At 40.1% G+C, this 18730-nt stretch overlaps 1 protein-coding gene across 1 annotated transcript; it reads left to right on the top strand.

Moving 5' to 3' along the window:
• The first annotated feature begins 743 nt into the window (after nt 1–743).
• On the top strand, nt 744–15357 carry LOC112229977 (dnaJ homolog subfamily C member 8). Its single transcript, XM_024396159.2, has 9 exons — nt 744–863; nt 1829–1930; nt 2865–2921; nt 9938–10004; nt 10099–10193; nt 10470–10541; nt 10647–10738; nt 14401–14476; nt 14756–15357. The coding sequence occupies exons 1-9, from the start codon at nt 771–773 to the stop codon at nt 14879–14881; spliced, it is 780 nt and encodes a 259-aa protein (XP_024251927.1). The 5' UTR covers nt 744–770; the 3' UTR covers nt 14882–15357.
• The last annotated feature ends 3373 nt before the right edge of the window (nt 15358–18730 follow it).

The raw sequence follows: 18730 nt of genomic DNA, 5'->3' as shown, positions 1-18730 counted from the left end.
TGACCAATATGTTTTATCATAGATGTGTCTGGGGTTTATATGATATTTATCCATACAGTATCATTAGTAGACAGTACACGTGATCTTAATTCCTATTTTGGAGACAAATGTATATAACTTGCAACAATGATTGAGATCGTATTGGTAATTTTAATTTCAACCGCTGCCGCCTCAGCTGCAGTACACTGCGGACATGCAGTCGATGTTTCATCAAGGATTCAGGCTACAGGAGGTAATCGAGCAGAAGTTGACAGCTCTGGACACACGCCTGACCACCCTAGAAGACTTTCTCTATGGACTCTGGAGACCGTCGCGTGGAGGACGCTTCACCGACTCGGAATCTGATGAGAGATCCCTTCCCAGGAACACGCACAGATACTCTGAATTGTCCGACTGAAAACGGCTTTTTCTGTTCATCGACCGTGAAGGATCATTGGTGGAATTGTTGTGGTATATTTTTGAACACCCGAATAATTTTTTGAGCAAAATAATAAATATTTTAACCTGTTTTCAAGTTTTTTATCAACATTTTATTAAAATTTTTATAGTGTAAGCTTTTGCATCAGCTAGCTATGTTGAACGCAATTTATTGAATTGTTTGGAAAATGTTTCAAAGGACAATCTGGAACAATACATCTTTGCAATATGTTTTATATCTTTCATTGACATTTATTGAAGGTCCCTATTTTTTTATTTGTATAAATGTATTTGAGCGCAAAAACTCCAAAACTGCATTGACAGTCATGTGATAGTGGATATTATGACGTCAGATGAATGAAGTCTTAGCCAAGATGGCGGCTGCTGGAGGAGAGCCCTCTACCCAGAGTGGTCCGGATGATTTGTTCAATCATTTCTACACAGAGGTAAGATACATTTAGGAAATACATCTTACTCATTGTGTTGATATGTAACCTAACATTATGAATTTGATAAATACCGATCATTCGTCCCCTGGACCTGCATTTATGAGACCTACAAACATCTGCTAGCTAAAAAGCTAGAGGGGCTAAAGTTAGCTAACGTTAACTGGGCTAGCTAGCTCGCATAACACGGTGTGTGTACGTGCTAGCTAGCTAAGCTAAGCTACCGAGTGCTAACGCTAACCGAGTAGTGTTGTTGATTCGCCAGTACACTTCTCTGTGATCATGACACGCATATAGTTTGTTACGCGGCTATTCTATTAGTGTAGAGGAATTTTGTTTCCCATTTAAACGGTGGTGAAATGGTTGAGTATTTGATCTGTTTTGTGCTCTTGCTAGCCAGCACAGCAGATTTGACCCTCTTTACAGCTAGCTGCACTAGGTTGGACAGGCTTCCTGTGTAGATTAAGATATATGACTAGGAAAATATACCCCAATCCAGGGATGAGAAATACGTTGTATAGTACTCCGAATTGTCCCATTATGCCAACTGTTACACCAAGAAGATTGAATGATTTCTAAAAACGAGTAGTCTTTCAATCTTCACGGTGTAACGGTTAGGGTAATGGGACAATTTTAGGAGTAAAACACATTTCTCATCCCTGGATGGAGTTTCATTTTCTGAGCCATATCTCGCACCAGCTCTGGGGTGTTTTAATCTAGACAGGAAGCCTGTCTGACCCTAGTGCAGCTGTAAGCAAGCCGGTTGGATCTCTGGCATGAATGTAAACATGCTCAGTTCCATCTATCCAACCTTCCCCAAGTGGACTCATGAGTCATGACAGATAATGCTATGCCAGCTGGCCAGTGAAAGGGACCAAGATGATGTAAATATCCATTTGCTTGCTAATATGACCATGACTGAACTTCTGTGACCCTAACTAATATGGCATGTCTCTGTTCAACAGGTAAAGCAGATAGAGAAAAGAGACTCTGTGCTAACCTCGAAGCAGCAAATAGACAGGCTGCTCAGACCTGGGTCATCCTACTTCAATTTAAACCCGTTTGAGGTAAGTGGCTAGTTCCTGTCACATGCAGCTGTAGTTGATCTATTATTATTGTGACAAGGTTGTTGTGTATAACTGCATTGAAGTGTCCTTAGTACAACACCAGCAACCGCTTTAAGAGGTTCAAGCCTCTTGCCATAATGGCTTAGGTGTTGTGCTGACAGGTGCATCGTAGCAGGTTTCAACCCATTTGAGATACTTGTTGAAGGTGCTGCATTAGTGTCAGAAGTTAAATGATAACTTTGTGTGACTTGTATTTGGGCGAGATGGTAAAGTGCAAGAGTGTGTTTCTCAAAGGAAAAGGGGTAGTGTACCATTTTTATTTAACTACGCAAGTCAATTAAAATCATCTTCAATTACAATGATGGCCTACCAAAAGGTCTCCTGTGGGGACAGGAGCTGGGATAAAATATATATATATATATATATATATATATGACTAAAGGCACATCATGACAATAGAGAGACCTAAAACAACAACAGAGCATGGCAGCAACACATGACAACACAGCATAGTAGCAACACCACACCTTATTTATAAAAAATTTGCCTAAGACTTATTTTTCTTAACTGCGTTGTTGGTTAAGGGCTTGTAAGTAAGCATTTCACTAAGTTCTACACCTGTTGTATTCGGCGCATGTGACATAAAATTTGAATTGATGTGTGTGCTTTGGGGACCTTTTAACAGAATGTGACTGGCAGAATGGGTGTTAAATGTGGAGGATGAGGGCTGCGGTAGGTATCACCGATAGGGGGGAGTGAGGCCTAGGGGATTTTTTATTTTTAAGGATCAATCAGTGGGTCTTGCAACATCCTTTGTACAACACCGGCAACTTTGTCTAGCTGTTTGAATCGCTTGAGGTAAATACAGATCTGTGTTGCTTAAGCTATGCAGTGTAAACTTTGCTTCCAGTGAAATGCCTAATTTGATTTTTAGGTGTTACAAATTGATCCAGAGGCAACAGATGAGGAGTTGAAGAAGAGGTTCAGAGCGGTAGGTATACTACATATCTGACAGTAGGTACCGGAGGGTCCGGTCTTAGACCTACCGGTTCCAACACAGCTTCCAGGTCATAACACAGTTGAACAGCTAACCCTAGCTTTCCACCTGCAAATACTGTACCTGCTAGTCACCCACACCCTATTAAAATACTATTTGCACTGACTCTTGACACACCCATTCACACTTTCATACATACACACTTTCACTCACTACCATCATTGCTGTTATTTAATTGTACTGCTCACTTTATCTACAGTAAATAACTGTCACGTTGAAAGTACATTCCATAGTAAATACTGTACATTCTATAGTTTTATATTTCCCACCATATCTTTATAGCTGATATTCTTAATGGTGAAACAGCCACATCCATTTGCAATATTACAACAACAAAGAAGTTACTGCAAACAACAAACTCTTTTTTTTTATCCTCTGACATCATTGCATGCATGAAGAAAGTAGAGCCCGACTGATATAGGTTTTTGAAATCCGATACGAATTTTAGGGAGGCAAAGGTCACCGATTATTTATATGTATAGTTGAAGTCGTACGTTTACATACACTTGGAGTCATTCAAACTCGTTTTTCAACCACTCCACACATTTCTTGTTAACAAAAACTATAGTCGGTTAGGACGTCTAATTTTTTTATCAATTGTTTACAGGCAGATTATTTCACTTATAATTCACTGTATCACAATTCCAGTGGGTCATAAGTTTACAAACACTAAGTTGACTGTGCCTTTAAACAGCTTGGAAAATTCCAGAAAATTATGGCATGGCTTTAAAAGCTTCTGATAGGCTAATTGACATCATTTGAGTCAATTGGAGGTGTACCTGTGGATGTATTTCAAGGCCTACCTTCAAACTCAGCGCCTCTTTGCTTGACATCATGGGAAAATCAAAAGAAATCAGCCAAGACCACAAGTCTGGTTAATCCTTGGGAGCAATTTCCAAATGCCTGAAGGTACCACGTTCATCTGTACAAACAATATTATGCAAGTATAAACACCACGCAGCCGTCATACCGCTCAGGAAGGAGACGCGTTCTGTCTCCAAGAGATGAACGTACTGCGGTGCGAACAGTGCAAATCAATCCCAAACAACAGCAAAGGACCTTGTGAAGATGCTGGAGGAAACGGGTACAAAAGTATCTATATCCACAGTAAAATTAGTCCTATATCGACATAACCTGAAAGGCTGCTCAGCAAGGAAGAAGCCACTGCTTCAAAATCGCCATAAAAAAGCCAGACTACGGTTTGCAACTGCACATGGGGGCAAAGATCGTACTTTTTGGAGAAATTTCCTCTGGTCTGATGAAACAAAAATAGAACTGTTTGGCCACAATGACCATTGTTTGGAGGAAAAGGGAGGCTTGCAAGGCGAAGAACACCATCCCAACCGTGAAGCATGGGGGTGGCAGCATCATGTTGTGAGGGTGCTTTGCTGCAGGAGGGACTGGTGCACTTCACAAAATAGATGTTCATTTTTGATCCTCATGATGCCATCTCAAGACCTCATTCAGGAAGTTAAAGCTTGGTCGCAAATGGGTCTTCCAAATGGACAATGACCCCAAGCAAAGTTGTGGCAAAATGGCTTAAGGACAACAAAGTCGAGGTATTGGAGTGGCCATCACAAAGCCCTGATTTCAAACCTATAGAAAATCTGTGGACAGAACTGAAAATGCGTGTGCGAGCAAGGAGGCCTTTACAACCCTGATTCAGTTACACCAGCTCTGTCAAGAGGAATTGGCCAAAATTCACCCACTTATTGTGGGAAGCTTGTGGAAGGCTACCTGAAACTTTGACCCAAGTTAAACAATTTCAATGCTACCAAATACTAATTGAGTGTATGTAAACTTCTGACCCACTGGGAATGTGGTAAAAGCTTAAATAGATCATTCTCCCTACTATTATTCTGACATTTCACATTCTTAAAATAAAGTGGTGACCCTAACTGACCTAAGACAGGGAATTTTTACTAGGATTAAATGTCAGGAATTGTGAGTAACTGAGTAAGTGTATTTGGCTACCGTGTGTGTATTTGGCTAAGGTGTATGTAAACTTGAAAAACATACCTTTTTATAACACAGTTGACGCTCCAGAAGATTGTTGTTCAGTTTCCCTTAGACAAATCTTTCAGTTGTACCTATCTACTGCAGTGGGTAAGTGTTTTGTGCTGAAGCACCACAAGCACATGAATAAACAATAAGGGCTGAATGAATGGGGCGGCAGGGTAGCCTAGTGGTTAGAGAGTTGGACTAGTAACCAAAAGGTTGCAAGTTCAAATCCCTGAGCTGACAAGGTACAAAGGTACAAATCTGTTATTTGCAAAGGTACAAATCTGTCGTTCTGCCCACGAACAGGCAGTTAACCTACTGTTCCTAGGCCGTCATTGAAAATAAGAATTTGTTCTTAACTGACTTGCCTAGTTAAATAAAGCTAAAAAAAAAAAATTCACTCTGTCTCAAAGTAAATCTGAAACTGCACTGTTCATAACCTATACAGAAACTTGCAGTTTGTAATGTCACCACTAGATTTAATTTGTATTGACTAGATTCACTGCAGTGCTTTACAATGTAAAGAAACACTTTATTTTTTTGATTTAACTACGGTAGGTAATCAGTTAAGAACAAATTCATATTTACAATGACAGCCAACCCTAACCCGGACGACGCTGGGCTAATTGTGCGCCACCCTATGTTACTCCCAATCATGGTGATTGTGATCATTGTGATACAGCCTGGAATCGAACCAGGGTCTGTAGTGACACCTCTAGCACTGAGATGCATGCCTTTATGGCAACCTTGCAATGAGAGGGTTGTCACTAGTTACCACAGCCACAAAGTCATAACCCCTGCCTATTTCTACAATTTCTCTTAACCTCACTGCTAACCTTATGGCTAACCCTAACCTTAAATTAAGACCAAAAAGTAACATTTTGTTTTCCTACATTTTTTTGTGACATTGTGGCAGTGGAAACCCAATAAGAGCTTGTTATGAAAAGCACACGCTAGCTCTTTATTAAGACAATGTTTTCTTACTGAAACCATAATGTAAATTACTGTTATTCAATACAAAATTCATTGGCTGTATATTTCAACTGCAAATGGCATCCGCTGATGATTGAACATTCATGCAGTAAAATAGTTACTGCATTGGTTTTAGTAACACGTTCTAATTTAGCTAGCTAACAATCTTATCTCATCATGCATGCAAGCACATCGCCTGAGTGATTGGTCTGCGCCAATTGTCTTGCTTTTTGCAGAAAACAAACTAAATAAGGCCACTGACATAATAGAGCCCAGAGAGTAATGTATCAAGGAGTGTCTGTACAGATTGCTAGCTTGCTAAGCTAACTACCTTCCTGCAGGGCTGCCAACATTTGAAGAAAGCTTGGAGTGATATTTACTATGTGAATTTCATTGCGCCCTGGCACAACCCCTAGATGGAAAATTGTACTGTTTTAAATGCAATTCTATGTATTTTGACATGGCTTAGGTGTATGACCATGGTGGAAAATGTAAAAAATAAGGTGTATTCAGGATGCTTTGAACGTTAACACTCATCATTCGCTGAGTTTTTACTTAGACATTTTTGGGGGATTCAATTTAAAGTATATTTTTAAAAATATATATTAATTGGCAGTGGGTAACCAAATCATAGATTGCAGTCTCCTTGTCCATAGACTGCTTTCAAGGTAAGGACACAAAGATTTTGTAATTTGGGTGAACTCTCTCTTTAAAATAGGGCTAGAAGAAATTCTTGCTTGCTGGGTTGGCTTCCTCTGAAGTGCTGGGTGTTTGAGAAATGAATTGTTATAACAAGAACATTTTCAATCACCCAACCTTCAAGTGAATATCAATATTCAGGTGGTTTATTCCAACGAGTTGAAGCTCCTTGACATCATCTTGCTCTACATGGACAACAGGATCGGTTGTGAGTCCCCATACCATCTCTGCCTAGCATATGCACAATACTAAAGTGTCCAATTGTATTAGATACCTGGAGCATTTAATATCTAATGTCTATTTATATGACTTATTTGAAACTGTCCACAAAGTACTGCAAAAATACATAGCCTGACATAATTAATTTTCAAAGACATTATTACACTGGCAAAATTGTGAAGAAGAGGAATAATACAATAGGTGTGGGGAATAACGGTACTGTTCTTACTGACAAGCACAGTAATTACCCTATATTTTAGCCTATTGTTAAGAATAAGAATTGTTCCACTGATCAGACTAAAAGTAAATCAATAATAAGATATCCTGAAGACAGGATGGCATAAATCTTGCTCTACACCCTAACCAAATTATTTTTCTATTTATTGACGCCCCTCTAGAATAAGACGTACACTTTTTGTTTCTCGATCTGTTTGACAAAATTATTTTCATAGTTACAAATCAGGTCACCCTACCAAACTTCCCTGCTAAAACATACCGTATGTCTGCCTGCTGGCTTTCCGTTGTCACGGCCCGAAAACGCCAATCACCGAACGAGGGGACTAGTGTGAATTTTTAAATCGACTTTAGTACAGTGGGGCAAAAAAAGTATTTAGTCAGCCACCAATTGTGCAAGTTCTCCCACTTCAAAAGATGAGAGGCCTGTAATTTTCATCATAGGTACACTTCAACTATGAAATGAGGGGGAAAAAATCCAGAAAATCACATTGTAGGATTTTTAATGAATTTATTTGCAAATTATGGTGGGAAATAAACTTTTGTTATTGACCAAATACTTATTTTCCACCATCATTTGCAAATAAATTCATTAAAAATCCTACAATGTGATTTTCTGGATTTTTTTTTCTAATTTTGTCTGTAATTGAAGTGTACCTATGATGAAAATTACAGGCCTCATCTTTTTATGTGGGAGAACTTGCACAATTGGTGGCTGACTAAATACTTTTTTGCCCCACTGTATATGCTGTCAAAAAGGCTGAATTCTGCAATAGAGACTGGAGTAACAGCAACCTAATTTGGTTGACAACGAACAGCGCCACCGTGCTACTCTTTTATTAATTAATTATTTTTTTTATAAGCAGATAACTTTCTCAGGAGGGATTTTGTCCCACTCCTCTGCAGATCGTCTCTAAGTCATTAAGGTTTCGAGGGTGCCGTTTGGCAACTCGAACCTTCAGCTCCCTGCACAGATTTTCTATGGGATTAGGGTCTGGAGACTGGCTAGGCCTCACATCTCCCTCCTGAGATATGTGCAAACCTTGTGGCCAACTACAAGAAACGTCTGACCTCTGTGATTTCCAACAAGGGTTTTGCCACCAAGTACTAAGTCAGGTTTTGCAGAGGGGTCAAATACCTATATCCCTTATTAAAATGCAAATCAATTTATAACATTTCTGACATGTTTTTCTGGATTTTTGTTGTTGTTATTCTGTCTCTCTCACTGTTCAAATAAACCTACCAGTAAAATTATAGACTGATCATTTCTTTGTCAGTGGGCAAACATACAAAATCAGCAGGGGATCAAATACTTTTTTCCCTCACTGGAAGTGATGAGGACAGGGCTGCTTGCTTGGTATAGAGCACTTTTGATGATTTACTTATTCAAAAAAGGCTAATAACCCACTGTTCCTAGGCCGTCACTGTAAATAATAATTTGTTCTTAACTGCCCAGTTAAATAAAAATCAATAAGGCCTATTCTTCGCACCTCGTGTTTTAGGGCAGAATTATGTTCAATGAGCAATACACAGAGCACCCCCTAGGGAAAAAACCGACTGCAAATTAGCAGACGTATTTGTTATTTCAATGTATATAATACCGCCGCTTTATCTGTGGAATAAAGACCAATGCAACTATTTTTGTGAAGGGCTATCGGCCAATAAAATTGATTTATCGGTCAACTGATTTATCGGTCAGACTCTACATAGAAGAGCACTACGTATTGCAATTTTCTTTACTATTCTGCTCACACTCCTCAGCTCTGCAACAATAACAAAGGTGGTGGGGCGGCAGTGGTGCTGTTTCCGCACACTGCAGATTCCATCTTTAATGTTCTACTGCCTTATTTGTATTGCACCACTTATTGCCTTATGTTATTATTTTGAGTTCATGTTTCACTGCACTGTTGAGAGAGAGAGCTTGCAAATAAAGCATTTCATTGCACCGTTTACCAGTAGTGTAAAGTACTTTAATTAAAATACTTTAAAGTACTACTTCACTAGTTTTTTGGTGGTACCTGTACTTTGCTATTTATATTTTTGACAACTTTTACTTGCGGCGAGCATTGGGCCAGTAACCGAAAGGTTGCTGGATCGAATCCACGAGTTGACAATGTAAAAATCTGTCCTAATGCTCCTGAACAAGGTAGTTAACCCACTGTTCCCTGGCTGTCATTGTAAATAAGAATTTGTTCTTAACTGACTTGGTTAGTTAAATAAAGGTTCAATTAAATGTATTTTAAAAATATATATACTTTTACTTCACTACATTCCTAAAGAATTTTTACTCTATACATTTTCCCTGTCACCAAAAAGTACTTGTTACATTTTGAATGCATAGCAGATCAGGAAAATTGTGAAATTCACTCACGTATCAAGAGAACACCTGGTCATCCCTACTGCCTATGTTCTGGCGGACTCACTAAACACAAGTGTATCTTTTGTAACTAATGTCTGAGTGTTGGAATGTGACCCTGGCTATACATACATTTTAAAAACAAGAGAATTCTGCTTTCTGGTTTGCATAATATAAGTATTTGAAATGATTTATACTTAGTATATTTGATCAAATAAATGTACTTTTGGTACTTAGGTATATTTAAAATCTAATGCTTTTAGACTTTTACTCAAGTATTTTACTGGGTGACTTTTACTCGAGTAACTTTCTATCTATACTTTTACTCAAGTATGACAATTGGGTACTTTTTCCACCACTGCCATTTATACACCCCAATGTTTCCTGTGTATTTAACAAATACACTTTGATTTGATATTGTTGATTCTCACACTTATGAAAGGCCAACTAATTTCTCCTTCCATTTCAGTTGTCCATCTTGGTCCATCCAGACAAGAACCAGGATGATCCAGACAGAGCACAACTAGCCTTTGAAGGTAGAAATATAATTGCCGTCAACAGTATGTCTACATCAGTTTGATGAATACATTCAAAGAGTTCTTAACAACCCCAATCCCACTGTATTTCTAGCTGTGGACAAGGCATACAAAAACCTGCTGGACCCAGAACAGAAGAAGAGGGCAGTTGATGTGATCCAAGCAGGAAGGGAATATGTTGAGCATAATGTGAGTAACTAACCACCTGTCCCTCTGTTCACACGTCTCATAGGTACAGTAGCTTCCCAAATGGAACCCTATTCCCTATATTGTCCACTACTTTTGACCATGACCTATAGGGTTCTGGTCAAAAGTAATGCACTATAAAGGGAATAGGGTGCCATTTGGGACATAGATGCACTGTACAATTGTATTAATACTAGTGATGCCACGATTACAGTTGAGTTCATGTATTGCCACAGCATATGACACTTCAACTGCATCTTTTTTTAAAAATTGCAACAGATGAAAGAGAAGAAGAAACAGCTGAAGAAGGATGGGAAGCCTCAATTCTTGGAGGAGGATGACCCAGAAATGGTATCGACAAGTGGTTAAATATAACTTGTAACAGATGTAAGGCTGTTTTTGAGACTGGGCTTATTGTTATTTTACTAAGGAAACCACTCTTTTCTTGATCGTCAGTTCAGACAGGCGGTGTACAAGCAGACTATGAAGCTGTTTGCAGAGCTTGAAATCAAGAGGAAGGAGCGGGAAGCCAAGGACATGCATGAAAGGTAATGGTGCCATTTCAGTCAACTTGGCATAGATTTTCAAGACGGTTTTAAATCCAAACTTTAGCTAGGCCACTTGGTAACATTCAGCGTCGTCTTGGTAAGCGGCTCCAGTGTATATCTGGCCTTGTGTTTTATGTTATTGTCCTGCTGAAAGGTGAATTTGTCTCCTAGTGTCTGTTGGAAAGCAGACTGAACCAGATTTTCCTCTAGGATTTTGCTTTTCTCTATTCTGGTTATTTTTATCCTAAAAAAACTCCCTAGTCCTTGCCGATGACAAGCATACATGCAGCCGCCACCATGCTTCAAAATGTGAAGTGGTACTCTGGTTTTGGAGTTGCCCCAAACATAACACTTTGTATTCAGAACGTAAAGTAATTATTTTAGCAATTTTACTTTAGTGCCTTGTTGCAAAACAGGATGCTTCCTTCTTTTCACTTAGTATTGTGGAGTAACTGTTGTTGATCCATCCACAGTTTTCGCCTATCACAGCCATTAAACTCTCACGGTTTTAAAGTCACCATTGGCCTCATGTTGAAATCCCTGAGCGATTTTCTTCCTCTACGGCAACGGAGTTAGGAAGGACGCCTGTATCTTTGTAGTGACTGGGTGTATTGATACACCACCCAAAGTATCATTAATAAGTTCACCATGCTCAAAGGGATATTCAATGTCTACTTGTATTTTACCCGTCTACAAATAGGTGCCCTTTGCAAGGCATTGGAAAACATTCCTGGTCTCTGTGTTTGAAATTCGCTGCTCGACCGAGGGACCATGCAATTATCTGTATGTGTGGTGTAGTCATTTACATTTTATGTTAAACACTTATTGCACACAGTGTGTCCATGCAATTTATGTGACTTGTCAAGCACATGTTTACTCCTGAACTTATTTAGGCTTGCCATAACAAAGGGGTTGAATACTTATTGACTCAACACATTTCAGCTTTACCATTTTTTATTAATTAAAAAAATCGATAAACATAATTCCACTCACATTATGGGATATTGTGTGTAGGCCAGTGATACAAAAACGTAATCGAATTCATTTTAAATTCAAGTTGTATAACAACAAAATGTGGAGAAATTCAAGGAGTGTGAATACTTTCTGAAGGCTGTATATTGTCCATGAAATACAGAACAGCACAGAAGACTCACAGCGTGTGCAGTTACATGCACACAATAATGGGATTGTTGTGGATAGTCAGATTTAATATAATAGCTCATTTAAAAATGTTTACATGCTTTACAAGAAGAACGATTTCCTTTTATAATCCTATTTACGTGGACCCATCTGAAACCAGGCTACCTGGTGGCACTCTAACTGCAGAAAATCGTTGGTGAAAATAAACAGTCTACCGCAGTGAACACATTTTTGGGACGCATATTTGATTCTGAGTTTGGACATGCTGTATGAAGTTTATGTGAACTACTTCTAAGACACATCCATTGTTGTTCCGAACACACTTCACTGGCACTGAAGAGGGAGGCTCGCTCGGCTGGCGCTAGCACATGCGCAGATCAAGTACACCGCTGGAAGACCGTTTTAAGGTGTTTAAATGTCCTTATAATTTGAAAGATTGATCAGAAAACCAGGTGTTTTATCGGTGTGTGCTTTAAACTTATGCAGAGTAAGGTGTTTTCATGACTATTGCATAATCTGCCCACTGCCATAATCAATTCAATATTGAATTATTAGTGTGCATGTAAACCTATTCAATGTTGGGCCTCCCGAGTGGCGCAGCGATCTAAGGCATCACTGCAGATCCGGGTTCGATCCCGAGTGGGGCAGCGGGTTAAGGCGTCACTATAGACCTAGGTTCTATCACAACCGGCCGTGCGTCGTCCAGGTTAAGGGAGGGTTTGGCGGGGGGGGGCAGGGCTTTTCTTGGCTCATCGTGCTCTAGCGACTCCTTGTGAAGGGCCGGGCTTCTGCAGGCTGACCACGGTCGTCAGTTGAACAATGTTTCCTCCAACACATTGGTGTGGCTGGATTCTGGGTTAAAGCAGCCGGGTGTTTATAAGTGCGGTTTGGCAGGTCATGTTTAAGGGGGCTTGACCTTCGCCTCCCGATCCCATTGGGGAGTTGCAGCGATGACCTGATTTTAAATTGGGGAGGAAAACAATAATGCATAATGACAAAGATAAAATAGTTGTTTTTAGAAATGTTTGCATTTTTTTTTTTTTAAATAAACAAATGCCTTATTTACATTAGTATTCAGATCCTTTGCTATGAGACATGAAATTGAGCTCAGGTGCATCCTGTTTCCTTGATGTTTCTACAACTTGATTTGGAGTCCACCTGTGGTAAGTTCAATTGATTGAACATGATTTGGAAAGGCACACACCTGTCTATATAAGATCCCACAGTTGACATTGAGAGCAAAAACCAAGCCATGAGGTCGAAGGAATTGTCCGTAGAGCTCCGAGACAGGATTGTGTCGAGGCACAGATCTGGGGGGAAAAAACATTCTGCAGCATTGAAGGTCCCCAAGAAAACAGGCCTCCATCATTCTTAAATGGAATAATTTTGGAACCGCCAAGACTCTTCCTGAAGCTGGCCACCGGCCAAACTGAGCAATCGGGGGGAGAAAGGCCTTGGTCAGGGAGGTCACCAGGAGCCCAATGGTCACTCTGACAGCACTCCAGAGTTCCTCTGTAGAGATGGGAGACCCTTCCAGAAGGACAACCATCTCTGCAGCACTCCACCAATCAGGCCTTTATGGTAGAGTGGCCAGACAGAAGCCACTCCTCAATAAAAGGCACAACCCGCTTGGAGTTTGCCAAAAGGCACCTAAAGGACTCTCGGACCAGGAGAAACAGGATTCTCTGGTCTGATGAAACCAAGATTGAACTCTGGCCTGAATGGCAAGCGTCACATCTGAAGGAAACCTGGTACCATCCCTACGGTGAAGCGTGGTGGTGGCAGAATCATGCTGTGGGGATGTTTTTCAGCAGCAGGGACTGGGAGACTAGTCAAGATTGAGGGAAAGATGAACGGAGCAAAGTAAAGAGATCCTTGATGAAAACCTGCTCCAGAGCTCTTAGGAATCGACTGGGATGAAGGTTCACCAACAGGACAATGACCCTAAGCACACAGCCAAGAAAACACAGGAGTGGCTTTGGGACAAGTCTCTGAAAGTTCATCCTTGAGTTGGCCGGCCAGAGCCCAGACTTCAACCTGATCGAACATCTCTGGAGAGACCTGAAAATAGCTGTGCAGCGACGCTCCCCATCCAACCTGACAGAGCTTGAGAGGATCTGCAGAGAAAAATGTGAGACACTCCCCAAATACAGGTGTGCCCAGCTTGTAGCGTCATACCCAAGAAGACTCGAGGCTGTATTCGCTGCCAAAGGTGCTTCAACAAAGTACTGAGTAAAGGCTCTGAATACTTATGTAAATGTAATATTTCTGTATTTTTATGTTAAATATATTTGCATATTAATAACATTTCTAAAAACCTGTTTTTGCTTTATGGGGTATTGTGTGTGAATATAGATTTTTTTTATTTAATAAGGCTGTAACGTAACAAAGTGGAAAAAGTCAAGGGGTCTGAATACTTTCCGAATGCACTGTACATGGCCCTTAATGTCTTTGTGCTTGTCTTTTTGTGTCCTTAAGGAGGGAATATAATGGAATTCAATGTTTCATGTTTTCCTTTTCAGGAAAAGGGCAAGAGAGGAAGAGATTGAGACGGCAGAGAAAGCTAAGCGAGAGAGGGAATGGCAGAAAAACTTTGAGGTATGTTGAAAAAAGGTTGTAAATACATTTCAGTCATTTTGGGGGGGGTGGTAATGTTTTGGCAGAACTTTGATCATCACCCAAAATAACCTGGGATGAGGAGAGACAGAGTACCTACTGTTGAATAACTAGCTCTTCAGTTGTTTTAACTGATTCAGGGGTATGGCGTTGCCACGAGCAGCAGGGTGAACTGCAGATAGTTGTAGTTGTTTCAGAAGTCATCCCCGATATTGCTGTTTTACTTAGTGCATCGCTGACTCTACCTTATATTTTCACAAGGAAACAAGGGATGGGCGAGTGGACAGTTGGAGGAGTTTCCAGGCAGGCAAGAGCAAGGCTAAAAAAGAGAAGAAACCCCGGTCCTTCCTGAAGCCTCCTAAAGTCAAGATGGAGCAGAGAGAGTGACGTCTGTTGAGATGTGAGGGTTAAGGATACTACCCAAAGGCTACATCCCGATTCTTCACCCTTTTCCAGAAGTGTATACTGACACACTCCACGTGATGTTTTAAAAGCATATGAGTGGTGTGTAAGAGTTGGCTGGAGGGAGTTTCCACCATTGTAAAAATTCCACCATAGCAAGCGTACACTTCGGGAGAAGGTTGGTGAAATTGAGACTCAGCCCAACATTCTTACTTACACTTGACAGTGCATCCAGCCTCCTGAGAAATGTAGTTTTGTGCTCGTTTATTTTTTATTTTTTATGTACATAATTGTGATCTGCAACCTCCATGGGACCATCACACTTACTGGCCTCAAAGTAGACAAGATGACAGGAAATCTTCCATTTCTGTATCCACCTTAGTTTGACTGGACTTTTTGTGGTGTGTGTTCTTTTTTTTCTTTTTTTACCTTTAAATAAAAGCTTGTTTGTAACAAGCCAATTTTGTGGTCTACCAAGTATTGACTCCGAAATGAGGCAATCTAGTTGAGGGTAGAGTAATGAAATCCTTAGCTAACGACTATCTGCCTTGTATTTGTCAATCGGTACAAGATGCTATAACATGTTAAGGAATTTTCCCCTTACTGTGAAACAAGGAGAATATCCAGCCACTCGTGGGGGACAATGGGAGTAGTTTACTCTTCTATTCAGGCGCAGTGGTTGTAAAGTGAGTAAGAGAGTATCCCCATATCTCGAAGTATCCTGCCATCCAGATTATTTTTTTCCTTTTATTTAACTAGGCAAATCAGTTAAGAACAAATTCTTATTTTTATTGACGGCTTAGGAACAGTGGGTTAACTGCCTTGTTCAGGGGCAGAACAACAGATTTTTACCTTGTCGGGGATTCGATCTTGCAACCTTTCGGTTACTAGTCCAACACTCTAACCACTGGGCTACCTGCTGCCACGATGATTTGCTCATTACAATTTCAAACCCACAGTGAGTTGGGATTCCACTACACAGGAGTGTCCCAATTGGCACCCAATCCATATATAATGCACTACATTTGACCAGAGCCATATGGGTCCCAGGGAAAATAAGTGCACTAAATAGCGAATGGGGTGTATTTGGGACAGAGACAAAAAAATCCACTCCTATTCCCATGATGATACCCCCTCTGACTTTGTTTTCTCCAATACATTAAAATATGTTACCCCAATTGACCATTGGTCGTGATCATATACCTATCATCTAACCACTAGTAGTGTTCTTTAATTAGCAGTAGCATTGTGCATCCATATCAAATGTTTAATTGCAGCAGTGTTTCACTCAATCTACAGTACCATGGAAATTCGAAGCCTAGTCTGTGAGAGCTGTTTTTCTGTCCGTTGAACTGTAATCGTTATACTATAACAATAAAAATGTCCAAGATATTCTTAGGAGATAGTCAGGTCGTCTGTGAGTGTGATCAAAGCAAAGGCATTTGTCAGTTTGTTCTTGCCTGTAAGTGAAGCATGATGAGCCCAAGTTTTTAGTCTTGTTCAACATTTTGTCTTTTAATAATCATTAATTGAAAATGCATTCAATTACTCATTTGTCAAAGACAACTAGACTAAATTGTGACAGAGCAAAACATTATACAAATGTATATTTACTAAAAGTGCGTAAGTTGTAAATCAATTCAATGACAACTATCAGGTGTGCACATATAGGATACAACATGAGGATATTAAACTCATGGCAATACATATAGAAATGACTACCAAAGTGTTCTCTTCGGCTACAGATAGAAGATAAAGCATTGAAATGCATCTTCACATTCGAGATTCTCTGGACACCCGCAATGTCGGAGTCCCCACACCCCTAAAATATGTTTACTGTGTTAGCCAGCCAGCCACTCACAAAGTATAGACTACCGGTTGTTGTCCGTGGTGCTTAAATTGCGACATGTCTATGCTTCTGCATGAATATCGAGTCGATGTTAGGCTTTCTGTGGTCTAGAAGAAAAAGAAACGCACACCGATTAAGTATACCCGCATGTATATAGCTTTGCTTTAGCTTATGGATAAATGTTTATTGGTAGGCCTATTTGGTCATAATGTTCTCATTTTAAACATTTCTCAAAAGCTATAGCTTTGTAGCAAAGCTGCCATTTTGTGACTGCTGGCTGGTTGTTCAGTAATTGAACGTTGGAAATTCAAACATTGCAGATTGTGAAACAAATGTTCGATGCAACAGCATACTAGTCAGCTACCAAGAATGTTTTAGAATTTACAACTTTCCTGTATAGGCTAGGTGAACCTGCATCACGAGCCGTCCTTGACCTGTAGTGCTGAGCGATTAACCAAAATTCCAGTTATTTTTGTTTTTTAAACAACTAATTGACCAATGTCGGTTAAATAATTTGAATTCCATTTCGTTCAGGTTTTTTTCTGTGAGCTCAATGCGCACATAGCTCAGTTTCTCTACAGACAAATCAGATCCAGCCTGAACTGTGTGATGTTTCCAACAGGCCAATATTCTACATAGTTTAGGGCTTAAAAACGTAGTAATTAACCACAATGATCATAATTCATTGCGCATCTACTTGTCCGATCTGTTTCTTTTACGCCTGCTACTGAAGAGAGAATGCCGATGGTGAGATCATATAGAGAGCAGCTGTTGCTTCACAAGGTATCTCTACCTGAAAATACATGATCTAAGTGGTTAATAGTTGGTATATTCAGCAGTCATAAAAGTATGCCTTATGTATTTGAAGAACTACAAAATTGTGATTTTGTCAGACAGCATAGGCAGCAGCTCTTTAGCGATGAGATGACTTGGAAGGAAATGAAGTCATCAAATGTAATCTACACAGTTGAAATATTGTTAATAAATTATTATGTGATAAGCAGTAATGGGCACTATCATCATTGGACTTTTAATAATTGTTTTATTCTGTGTTGTTACAACATTCAACCCACATAATACATGGTGCATTTAATGTTTTTAAACACTTATCGAAAATGAAATTGAAAACCATGATTTAAAAAAATAACTTTCCAGCTTTGCTCAAACCCCACAATCAAACCCCAAACCCAAGCACTCCTCAGGTCTCTTGGCCAGCTCCCGCTCAGCCCAATCCAAGCTTTTCTCTGGCACCCCAATGTTAGAACCAGCTTCCCACTGAAGCTAGGACTTCAGAGTCCCTGGCCCATCTTCCGAAAACAGCTGAATCCCCCCCAAAAAATAAACACAACCAGCATGTGCACTTTTTGTGGTCTGTAGGTCCAGGTTGCGGGCCTGACTGTTTTCTATAACGAGTATTGCCTATCCAGACAGTATTTCCTGAGACATTGTGCATTAGGCCCAATGCCAATATTTCAATTGCGCTGCACACAATTTAAAAGTAGTCCTGATGAATGCATGCCAATAGAAACCACAGATAAGGGTCTGTTGATATTGCAACTCCACAACTCTAACACCCGTTTACCAGTAGGAACGAAATATCGAACCCTTTTTTTGTTCAAACCCTCAAGAAATGTTGTCCGTTAAAGATGATTGAATCGGCCAGAATCCAGGCGAATCAGCCAGAATCCAGGCGACGTGCTCTATCCATTGTTCTATCTGTGGTAGTATTAGTGCCCCAGCTGCTGTTGGTGGCTCATCATCACCAGTAGCCTACAACTGGCGAGCACTAGCAGCAGCACAGCTGGATTCAGAGTCTGATTCTTCCCAGCCCTTGCTCTCCCAGAGTCACAAAGATATCAGCATGTGGACCTGCTACGTGAGTGTGTAAGTGATGATGCTGCATTGTGGCATGAGGGGCTGTCTAACTGAGGTGTGATCTTGTCAAAAAGGGCCCAAAACAGATCAGAGATATTGTATTCCCTCAA

This window comes from Oncorhynchus tshawytscha, linkage group LG31, assembly GCF_018296145.1.
Source record: "Oncorhynchus tshawytscha isolate Ot180627B linkage group LG31, Otsh_v2.0, whole genome shotgun sequence".
In the NCBI taxonomy this organism is placed as follows: domain Eukaryota; kingdom Metazoa; phylum Chordata; class Actinopteri; order Salmoniformes; family Salmonidae; genus Oncorhynchus; species Oncorhynchus tshawytscha.
This window is presented reverse-complemented; position numbering and strand designations above follow the sequence as displayed.